Genomic DNA, 12,209 nt, shown 5'->3' with positions numbered 1-12,209 from the left:
GCCCTTCTGATAACAAGAGCTCTTCAATTATTCTTGGAAAAATAAGGAGTCTTTAGGTGGAGCTGTAATGCAACCCAGTAAATCCTTACAGTTTTACTTAAAGTGTTTGGAAGACAGGATAATTCTTTACCTATAGCTAGGAGCCTGGAGCCTAGGACTATTTAGGAGCTACTCTTAGGGAGGTCATGTCTGAGGGTGAAAGTAATATAAAGAGCAAGTAAGAGATGGACACAGAGACGGAAGAGAGGAGGAAAAGAAGGAAAAAGAAACAGAGACACACCAGTTCTAGGGCTATAAGAAGACCGTAGTAGCCATGTAATTGAGCCTGAAAGGAAGGTTTACCCCTGCTCCCTTTGGGTACTTGATTCAGTACAGTTGACCCTTGAACAATGCAGGGGTTAGGGGTGCCAACCCTACCACCTCATGCAGTTGAAAATCCATGTGTAACTTTTGACATCCCCCAAATTTAACTACTAATTGCCTATTGTTAACTGGCAGCCTTACTGATAATATAAACAGTTGATTAACACACATTTTGCATGTTATATGTGTCATATGCTCTATTCTTACGATAAAGTAAGCCAGAGAAAAGAAAACATTAAGCAAATCATAAGGAATGGGGCCCCTGAGTGGCTCAGCTGGTTGAGCGTCCTACTTCAACTCAGGTCATGATCTCGAGGTTGGTGAGTTCAAACACTGCACCAGGCACGCTGCTGTCAGCGCAGAGTCTGCTTTGGATCCTCTGCCCCCCTCTTTTTCTCTCCCCCTGCCCCGCTGGTGCTCCCCCCCTCTCTCTCTCTCAAAAATAAATAAACATTAAAAAAATTGTAAGTAAGAGATATACATTTACAGTACTGTAAAAAGTTCAAGTGGACCCATGCTGTTCAAATCCATCCTAATTTTTTGCTTAAATCAGTTTGAGCTGGATTTCTTTTATTTAAAAACAATTTTTTTAAAATATTTATTTATTTTTGAAAGAGAGAGAAAGCGGGGAGGGGGGGTGGCAAAGAGAGAGGGAGACAGAATCCAAAGCAGGGTCCAGGCTCTGAGCTGTCAGCACAGAGCCCAATGCAGGGCTGCAACTCACAAACGATGAGATCATGACCTGAACCAAAGTCAGATGCTCGGTGGACTGAGCCACCCAGGTGCCCCGAGTTGGGTTTCTCATGCTTGCAACTGAAAGAGTCCTAACTAAAACAATTAAATAGTATAAACGATAAAAGCTACAAAACATTTGATAAAATTCAATATCCATACCTAGTTTAAAAACAACACTAGAAAAGCAGGAAGACTATCTGTGAAGACTATTTCATAACTCGTTAAAAAAGCATCACAAACTGGCAGCCAGAGTCATGTGAGGAAATGAGTCACCATCCATTCCACTGTTCAAGCCAAAACCCCAGTTGTTATCCTTTATAGTTCCTCCTCTCACACTATCCATTTCCAATCAATTACCTTGTTTTTGTCCATTTCACTTACAAAAGCTAACCAGTTCCCCATCACCATTCTAGTACAAGCAACCATCATTTCTTGCCTGGATCACATACAACTACATAGCCTAATAGTTTTCCCCTTTCTACCTTTGCTCTCCATCTTCCCACCCCAACCCTGCACTCCCATCTAGACTCCACAAAGCTGCCAAGGTGAGCATTAAAAACCTTAATAGGGTCAAGATTACTCTCTAGGTGAATGTCCTTCCACAGCACTCCATTGTACTTAGAAAATCTTTTCAAACTCTTTAGTCTTGCCTATAAAGCTGAACACGATCTGGCTCCTGCCTACTTATCCAACAGTATGTCATTGTTATTCACCAAGCTCTAGCCACATTACCTTTTTTCAAGACTTTTTCAAGTCCCTCTGCCTGGAATGCTTCTTTTCCTATTTCAAGTCTCTATTTCAATTTCACCTCAAGGAGTCCTTCTCTATTATCCTTTATAATAACTTGTTCTTTCAGTCAACACATTTACAATTATTTATTTATTCATTAGACTCTTCTCTCCAAATAGTAAAATCTCTAACAGCAAGGAAGCAATCAGATAAATCTAGAAAGTGGGATGCTCTACTGAACAATTAACCCAGTCTCTTCAAGAAGTCAAAGCCAGGAAAAAAAGAAGAGATGCTGTTCATGACTAAAACAGATGCCTAAGGGTAACCAATGCATGGACTTTAGATTCAGACCTAAACAACACAATTACAAAAAGATATTTTGTGAGCAACAAGGAAAACCAGAATGTAGGGGATTACAAAATATTAAGGAGTTTTTGTCAATTTCGTTAGGAGTGATAATGGTTTTAAGAAACTATTTTTTAGAGATGTATACTGAAGTATTTACTTATTTGTGAAATATCTGAGATTTCAAAATACTCCACTGAAAAATGATTTGCAACCTATACCTCACACTATATACAAAAATTAACTCTAAATAGATCCTAGATTTAAACGTAAAATGCAAAACTATAAACTTTTAGGAAAAAACACAGGAGAAAAATTTTGGGAACTAGGCAAAGGGTTCTTAGACCTGGCACCAAGAAATATGAACCGTAAGAGGAAAAACTGTTAAATTGGGCCTCATCAAAATTATAAACTTTTGTTTTATGAAAGTCCATACGAAGAGGATGAAAAGACAAGCTACGGACAGGGAGAAAATATTTGCAAACCCTACATCTGATGAAGGGCTAGATCTAGAATACATAAAAAACTGTCAAAACTCAACAGTGGAAAAGCCAATCTGGTTAGAAAATGGATAAAATTGAAAAACATTCCATGTTTATGGATTGGAAAAAGAAATACTGTCGAAATGTCTATACTACCCAAACCGATTTACACATTTAATGTAATCCCTATCAAAATACCAACAGCATTTTTCACAGAGCTAGAACAATCCTAAAATTTGTACGGAATCACAAAAGACCCTGAACAGCCAAAGCAACCTTGAAAAAGAAAAGCAAAGGTGGAGGCATCACAATTCTCAACTTCAAGTTATATTACAAAGCTGTGCTGATCAAGGCAGTATAGCAGTGGCACAAAAACAGAGACCTAGTCCATGGAATAGAATAGAAAAACCAGAAATGGACCCACAACTATATGGTATCTTCCATGAAGCAGGAAAGACTATGCAATGGAAAAAAGACAGTCTCTTCAACAAATGGTGTTGGAAAAACTGGACAGCAAAAGAATGAAACTGGACCACTTTCTTATGCCGCATACAAAAATAAGTTCAAAATGGACAGGTAACCATCAAAATCCTAGAGGAGAAAATAGGCAGTTACCTCTTTGACATAGGCTGTAGCAACTTCTTACTAGATACGTTTCCTGAGGCATGGGAAACACAAGCAAAAATAAACTATTGGGACTTCATCAAGATATAAAGGAAAGGAAACAATCAACAAAACTGAAAGGCAACCTTCAGAGTGGGAGAAGATATTTGCAAATGACATATATGATAAAGGGTTGGTATCCAAAATATATAAAGAACTTAAAAAACTCAACACCCCCAAAATAAATAATCCCATTAAAAATGGGCAGAAGACACAAATAGCTATTTTTCCAAAGAAGACACATGAAAAGATGCTCAACATCACTCATCATCAGGGAAAGATAAAATCAAAACTATGAGATATCACCTTACACCTGTCAAAATGGCTAAAATTAACAACACAAGAAACAACAGATGTTAGCAAGGATGCAAAGAAAAGGAAACTCTCTTACACTGTTGGTGGGAATGCAAACTGGTACAGCCACTGTGGTAAACAGTATGGAGATTGCTCAGAAAGTTAAAAATACAACTACCCTATGACCTAGCAATAGCACTACTAGGTATTTACCCAAAGGATAAAAGAAAACTAATTCAAATAGATACATGTGCCCCAATGTTTATAACAGCATTATCTATAATAGCCAAAATATGGAAACAGCCCAAGTGTCCATTGACTGATGACCAGATAAAGAAATTGTGGCATACACACACACACACACACACACACACACACACACACACACACACACACACACATATACAATCGGATATATCTCAGCCATAAAAAAAGAATGAAATCTTGACATTTGCAATGATATGGATGGAGCTAGAGAGTATTATGCTAAGCAAAGTAAGTCAGAGAAAGACAAATACTGTATCATTTCACTTATATGTGTAATTTAAGAAACAAAACAGAAAAACATAGGGATAAAAAAAGAGAGAGAAACTATAAAACATACTCATAACTATACAGAACAAACTGAGGGTTGCTGGAGGGGAGGTTGGGGGATGTTAAATAGGCAATGGGGATTAAGGAGCACACTTGTGATGAGCACTGGGTATTGCAGGTAAGTGATAAATCCTACACCTGAAACTAATACTACAATGTATGTTAACTGGATGGAATTTAATAAAAATGTGACAGAAGAAAAAGAAAATGGATAAAAGACATGAAGGACATTTCACTAAAGAAGATATACAAATGGCAAATGAGCACATACAAATGTGTTTGATATCATTAGCCATTTAACTGCTAATTTAAAACTACAAAGAGGGATCATTATACACTTACCAGAATGGACAAAATGAAAAATAATAACACCAAATGCTGGCAGGGATGTGTAGAAGCTGGATTACTCTTACACTGTTGGTGAGGATGTAAAATGATACAGCTACTCTGGGAAACAATTTGGCAGTTTCTTATAAAACCAAACATGCAATTACCATATAATCTAGTAATTGCACAGTTGGAGATTTATACCAGAGACATAAAAACTTATATTAACACAAAAAACTGCTGTAAATGTTCATAGCATATCTATAAATAACAGCTCCAAACTGTAAACGACCCAAATATTTTTCAACAAGTGAATAAACACTGTGGTACACCCATACCATGGAATACAACTGAGCAATAAAATGTTGACATATGCGACAACTTAGATCAAGGGGAAAAAGGGGAAACAAGCAAATCCCAAAAGATTTCATATTATAGAATAGCATTTACATAATGAAAAAGTGAAATGAAAAAATTTTAGAAACGGAGGGCAGATGACTGCTGCCAAGGATGAGGGCTATGGATACAAGGGTGTGTAGGGCAGGCAGGGTAAGGAGGTGGGTGTGGTTATATAAGAGCATCATGAGGAATCCTTGTGGAGTTGGAACTATTCAGAATCTTGACTGTATTGGGGAGGCTGGGTGGCTCAGTTGGTTAAGCATCTAACCCTTGGTTTCAGCTCAGGTCATGATCTCACGGTTTATGGGATTGAGCCCCACATTGGGCTCTGTGCTGACAGTGCAGAGCCTGCTTGGGATTCTCTTTCTCTACCCCTCTTCCCCCCCGCCAACCCTGCCCTGCCTCTCTCTCAGAAAAAAAAAAAAAAAAAAAAGAATCTTGACTGTGGATATAAGAAAGTTCACAGGCAATAAAATCTGATACAACTTAATATACACACAAATGCATACAAGTGATACCAGAAATCTGAATAAAATAGGTGGCTTTTATCAATGTCAACAACCTGGTTATGATATTGAGCTATAGTTTTGCAAATGCTACCATTGGCAGAAAATGAGCAAAGTACACAAGGAATCCCTATGTATTCTTTCTTTCTTTCCTTCCTTTTTTTCCTTTTTAGGTTAATTTATTTAAGTAATCTCTCCACCTAACATGTGGCTCGGACTCATGACCCCAAGATTAAGAGCTGCATGCTCTACTAACTGAGTCAGCCAGGTGCCCCCAAATCCCTGTGTATTATTTCTTACAACTGCATGTGAATATACAATTATCTCAATAAAAAATTCAATTAAAATCACTCCATTGGAAAGAGGGAAAAGTTGGGGAAAGATAAAACAGGTTGGTAAAATGTTGATAACTGTTGGAGCTGGGTAATGGGTATACAGAGGTTCATTATGGTATTCCCTTTATATCTTTGTGTGTTCCAAATATTCAATAATAAAAAGTTAAAAAAATAAATAAAATAAACATAAAAACAAACAAACCTTGAATTTCTCTACAGGCTTTATTCTCACCAGCAATTTAAACATATGCTAAAGTCTCTCTTAAAATCTTAAAGACCACTTAATTTCATTCCCACTTCTCTCTCAGCCCCTTCAAACCCAAATAGTGTCATCATCCCTCAGCTGATGGCAACATGGTTTCTACCCCCGACTCCTCTCAGAGTTTAGCCAGGGTGGATTACACACAAATCATTAAGGTCCCTCATGGTTGTAGATTATCCTCTACATAGTGCATTAGTCTACAGTCTATACTTCATCTTCTCGAGTGAAGACAGAACTCAAGAATACTCATTCGCTTGACCTTCAACATCGCTTGACCTTCAACATACATGTTAAGTAGGGGAGAGAAGTAATGCCCTTCAAAATTACTATCTCTAGCGCAGATCAATCTCCTGAGTTCCAAACAGAGACTCATGCCTCAGTCTCTGTGGGTCAGGAATCTGGACACAGTTTACCTTCTGACTTAGGGTCTCTCACAAGCCTGTGATCAAGTTTGTCCTCCAGGGCTGTACTCATCTCAAGGCTCATAGGGGAGGCTCCATTTCCACACTCACTCATATGGTTGTTAGCAAGATTCAGTTCCCCAGGGATCGTAGGGCTACAGATTTCAGTTCCTTACTGTGTTTTGAACAGAAGCTTCTCTCAATTCCTTGCTACATAGGACAACTCAAAATGGCAACTGCATGCTAGAAGAACAAGCAAGTGAAAGTGAAAGAGGATGCTCAAGACCTAAGTCACCATCTCTTTGTAACTTACCCTCTGAAGTGACATCCCATCACTTTTGCCTATCCTATTCCCTAGAAGAGAGTTACTAGATTCAGCCCACACCCAAGGGAAGAAGATTACACAAGGGCATGAACATCTGAAAGTGGGGATCACTGGAGGCCATTTTAGAGGTTGCCTACTATAGTTCCATAAGCATTTCAACCTCAACAAGTCCCAAACCTCAATGGTTCAAACTTCAGTCAAGTTTCATATTCCTTAAGAAAATGGCAGGGCCATTTACCCAGAGGCTAAATCCAGAAACAGAGGTGCCATCTTTGACTCCTCCCTCTTCAGTACCTCCTTCTCTCCTCTTCCTCTCCCCCAATACTACCCAAATAATAATCAAATTGTATCAACTATGCCACTAAAGTTTCTCTAAAATCTGCCTTATTCCCATTTATGCCCCAACCCTAGTGAAAACTATCATATTTCATCTGGATTACTTCATAGACTCCTTTGTGGTTTCCCTGCTTCCAGTCTTGATATCATCCAATCCACTGACCACATTAAAGTCTGAGAAATCTTTGAAAAATAAAAACATGAAAAAAAAAAAAAAGAAAATCTGAATGTGTCATTCCTCTACTTAAAAACTTGAACTAGTAAGGACCATTTCTCACTAAGCAAACTGAGACAGCACAGAACTGGACCTGGAACCGTAAGATGTAGGGACTGTAATATTTACTCTTTACATATCAGCCTTTTGCTCTCTTAATGCACAGAAACTTTCTCTGTTACAGAAAAAGAAACATGGCCACTGGCAATCTTGGACACACGTCCCAACAGTTGTCCCAGAGTAAAAAAGCTACCTCTATTTCTAGCGTTAAAAAAGTCCTAAGGATGGACTTACATTGGCTAGATTTGAGTCACATGCTTATCACTGTGTACAGGAGGATAGAGACTATGAATGAATCTATGTGAGTCGTGTGAGTGCCTCTGTGGTTGGACAAACGCAGTCTGTTACTAGAAGGAGAGATCAGTAATAATCCAGAGAATGACAATAGCCACATTAAAATCTTTCAAGGCCTCTTACTTTCTTAAAGTCATTCTATGATCCAGCCCTTCTTTCTAGTTTTATCTCTCTCTCTCTCTGCATCTCTCTTTTTTTTTTTTTTTTTTTTTACATTGCTTCAGTGATCTGGAATGCCTTCCAATTCATAGAACATAGTTGTCTTTTGCTGCTTGGTCTTCCACATGCTATTTCCTTTGTCTAAAATACCCCTCCCCCTCCCCACCTTTTAATGTGGCTACCGTTCATCTTTCAGGTGCTTACTTAAATATCACCTCCTCAGGAGAATCTCCCTAACATCTAGAGTTCCCATACTGTACCATATTCTCCCCATTATAATACTCATTTAGGCCTAGTTAGGACCATTCACTTAATCATCTAATGTTCCTGCAAGATAGTAAACTCTCTAAGAACAGGGATTTTACTCATTGTGAAACCCCAGAACCCAGCACCATGTTTGGCATATGTAAGTGCTCAACAAAAATGAATGTGCTAGAAGAACCACGGACAAAAGTGAAGGGAAAAGAGAAAGCAAAGGGAGAGTAAATAATAATAGCAACCATTTATTAAATAGCTGCTGTGAACCAGACACTGTGCAAGATGCTTAACATGTATTATTACCTCATTTAACTCACATCAACTCTATGAAGCAGGCGCTAGTTTGCCGCCTGTTTTACTATTAAAGAAACTGCAGTTTAGAGAAGTTGGTTGCCTTACCTGATGCATACTTGCCTTCCAAATTCATGATAGTGATAGCCAATTAATATTCAAATATTTATCGAACAAATTTCATGGTACAATGCAAAGAGCAGAGGTTTTGGAAGTAGAAAAAATTAGGTGTGAATATGGGCTCCATCATTTTCTAGCTGAGTACCTTCAGGAAGCTATCACAGCCATGAATCAGTTTCCACACATAAAAAAAGGGAGTTAAATACTGTCCTTAACATTACAAAATATGCATAAAATACTTGGTACAAAAGAAATATTACTTAAACGCTTACTTCTTACCTAGCCCCCTCACTGTAGTATATCATATGGTATATATATAAATACAAGAGGAATTAGGCTACCTAGCTTCTTAAAGATCCTACTATCCAGTTGGTGTGAGAAGCCTATTAAATAGGCCTGAAATTAAAGTGAATATGAGGCCATGGGCCACCTGGGTAGCTCAGTCGGTCAGGCATCTGACTCTTGATTTTGGCTCAGGTCATGATCTTGGGGTTCATGAGATCGAGCCCTGCATCAGGCTCTGAGCTGACATCGCAAAACCTGTTTGGGTTTCTCTCTCTCCCTCTCTCTCTGCTTCTCTCCTGCGTGTGCTCTCTCTCAAAATAAATAAACATTTAAAAAATTTAACAATAAAGTGAATATGAGGCCAAATAGTTGGTACAGATTATAAATTCCGGAAAAGAATAAGAGCCATGATGGCTGGAGTGGATCAGAGAAGGCTTCATCAAGGAGAAGCAATGTGAGGAGATTCCCAAAGGATAAATAAGAGGGAGTGTGGCAGAAATAAAGGTGTTTTCTCCTCCATCCACCTACGAGGGCACAAACACATATGATGAGTAAACCAATGAAGCTGCCCCTTTAATTAAAGAGGGTTGATAAGGATTATGGAAGAATTTGATGGCCAGAATGTGAAGCTAAGATTTGAAAAAGTAGGAAACGTGGAGCCAGTAACAGTTCGGGGTCAGAGAAAGGACAGTGTAAGGAATGGTAATAAATCTTACCTTTTTCATGGGAATACTGTAAAGGATTCATGACTTTTTTTCCTAAGAAGAAAGGTATTACCTCTCCAAGATGTTATTCAAACATGTTTTTCATTTATAAAAAAAGGAACTAAAGCAAAAAGAAAACAGGCCTCTCGCCTCATTTCATGCTATAAGATAATCAATAAGAAGGAAGTGGAGGCCAAGACTCTAAATGTGGTCCCCATAACTTCCTGTCTTACTAAATAATACTGCATCCACATGCTGGTCAAAACTGGTCAGCCCTGGCTTATTTATAAGTCCTCACAGCAACTACTGTTTACAGACAGAGTATTTTGTGGCGTATTTTAATAAATGCCATTATAAACTTTACCCCCCATAAAAGGTCATAGCACCCTCAAGGAAACGCAATGAACAACTCCATGCAAAGATGCAAATTATAATTTCAGAATCCTGAGACGAAACTGTCTCATCCTTCCAATGTATCTTTAAAAATGCCCACTATAGGTATTTTTATATCTTTACCCTTTTACAGCTCATTACAAAGGAACTATCAATCAGTTCTACAGCATTCTTAAAACATTTTAAATGAGCCAATGTGGCTTCTTATTACACCCCAGTCTTCTACCATTACTTCCTTTATTTTAGGCTCTAAAACTTGGGCATTATTTTCTAACCATATGCTTCATGCCTTGTTGGGGATTATATAACTTTTTGTTTTTATCAAAATGGTACCCTTTTGGTTTAAGCTACATCAGGCTTTTCTTAAATTTACAATTCTAAAAAAATTACTTATAAAACAGAAGCAAAACTAGAGGGCCCAATTAAATAGAAAAATACTTTAAAAATGATAAGATTCTAGTGTTATTTTTTTTTACCACTTTACATTTGATAGATTTATAATAAAAGTGAATTATTTCCTTCCATAACTAAATTGCTTTGGAAAGTGAGAGAAAATACAGACACTGCTACACTTAGAAATGCACTGTGTAGTCTCATAGCTAGTGTCTCAATTTCCAAAATACAAAACAAACATGCTCATGAAATTTGAGAGATTAAAAAAAAATTGGATCCTTCTGATTCATAGGTTAGGACTTAGAAGATTCAGGATAATAGATCTTTGGTTACCAGGGCAATGTTGTTCTTTTTAATTTTTATAAATCACTAATATTATTAAATATAATTAAAACTTGGCAGGAATAGTACTGCTACCCTGAGCATTTAAAAGTCTTTCAGAAATGTGGATACATAAATATAATGTAGGGTATAATCTCTCAAGGAATTCCAGCATTATTTGAACAACAACCAAAAAGTGGCAAAAGATCGGAGTTTCTTGGGGCTTAGAGGCTCTAAAAGGCTGCCAAATATTCAGGTGAAAACTTTAGGACAATTACTTTTAACAGGTGGAAATGTATGATAACTGGCTTGGCGTTTTTGACCAACTTCTCTTTTTTCTTTTCTTTTTTTTTTAATTTTTTTTAACCTTTATTTATTTTTGAGACAGAGAGAGACAGAGCATGAACCGGGGAGAGTCAGAGAGAGAGGGAGACACAGAATCTGAAACAGGCTCCAGGCTCTGAGCGGTCAGCACAGAGCCCGACGCGGGGCTCAAACTCACGGACCTCGAGACATTGACCTGAGCCGAAGTCGGACGCTTAACCGACTGAGCCACCCAGGCGCCCCGACCAACTTCTCAATAAGAGATTCAATTTTACTTTAATCGTTCCTATTTCAGGGACAGGCATGGTCTATTTTTAATGTAATTACTGCTAAACAACAGTACCCACACAAAGTAACTGCTACTTTTCCACGCATCTGTGAATTCCCGCGAAGTGGCTTATGTGCATTCAGGATGGCTGTTACTGGCTGGAAGAAGTCTTTTCTTCTCTTATTGTCAGACACGGCATTCATATTGCTTCTAAAATCAAGGCTTCAACTGACACCCTAGTTTTGGGTCTGGAGCTATGCTTTGAAAGCGGCTGCACACCTATGAAATCTACCTCTTGCTGCCTCTTGCTCAAATTTCAGAAAGGGCATCTCCATCAATTAAAAGAACGCAGCAATTTTCACAAGTGGGAGGCTCTCCTTTCCTGACCCCCCCACACCGGAGCCTTGGGCTGGGGCAGCTGGGTAAGGAAGGCATGACACCGGGCATGGTGGGCGGGGTGGGGGGCGGTGGTGAAGTTGGCTGCTCACCGCTGTGGATCCTTTCTTCACCGCTTCCTGGGCATATTCCACTTGGAAAAGGTGTCCGTCTGGGGAGAAGACAGTGATTGCCCGGTCGTACCGAGACGCCATGGCACAAGCCTACGCCGATTCCTGTGGAATGGACGACGCTACCACAGGTGAGACGTGCGAAAGAGCCGCCCCCGCTGCCACGTGCCACCCGGAAGTGCTTGTCCGGCCTCAACGTGCCTCCCGGAAGTGTTTGGGCACGCACTTCTTGTCGCCATGGGGAAGCCCTGGCGTGGGGGGGCCAGGTGCCCCTCAGAGGTTCTCCTGCTGGCCTGCCTGGGCACGGCTGTGCTTGCGAGTTGGCAGAGTTCCTCTGCTACCCTCGGTGTTTGGTGCAGGCTTCCCAGTTTTCCCAGCACGATGTAGCTCCAGCAGTGGTGTCAGATCACTCCAGTTACAAAGATGACAGCAAAGACTAGAGCTTAACTGAGAGAAATTTGAAGGTCAGATTTTTTTTATTTTTGCAAACCTGTCAGAGCACCAGGGGTGAGTTAAATCTCAA

At 39.2% G+C, this 12,209-nt stretch overlaps 1 protein-coding gene across 2 annotated transcripts in view; it reads right to left on the bottom strand.

Moving 5' to 3' along the window:
* PSMA8 (proteasome 20S subunit alpha 8) overlaps nt 1–11,848 on the bottom strand; it is a 63,096-nt gene extending 51,248 nt beyond the window's left edge. For both annotated transcript variants that reach the window (XR_006210116.1, XM_007076004.2), the window contains exon 1: nt 11,669–11,848. Coding sequence is in view for 1 of the 2 variants with exons in the window: in XM_007076004.2 (XP_007076066.1) it covers nt 11,669–11,770 (102 nt within the window). In the remaining variant the exon portion in view is untranslated. The remainder of the gene's footprint in view (nt 1–11,668) is intronic.
* Nucleotides 11,849–12,209: the final 361 nt, after the last annotated feature.

The sequence above is a fragment of the Panthera tigris genome, chromosome D3 (assembly GCF_018350195.1).
Source record: "Panthera tigris isolate Pti1 chromosome D3, P.tigris_Pti1_mat1.1, whole genome shotgun sequence".
In the NCBI taxonomy this organism is placed as follows: Eukaryota; Metazoa; Chordata; class Mammalia; order Carnivora; family Felidae; genus Panthera; species Panthera tigris.
The sequence above is the reverse complement of the archived record's forward strand: the minus strand, read 5'-3'. Positions and strand labels throughout refer to the sequence as shown.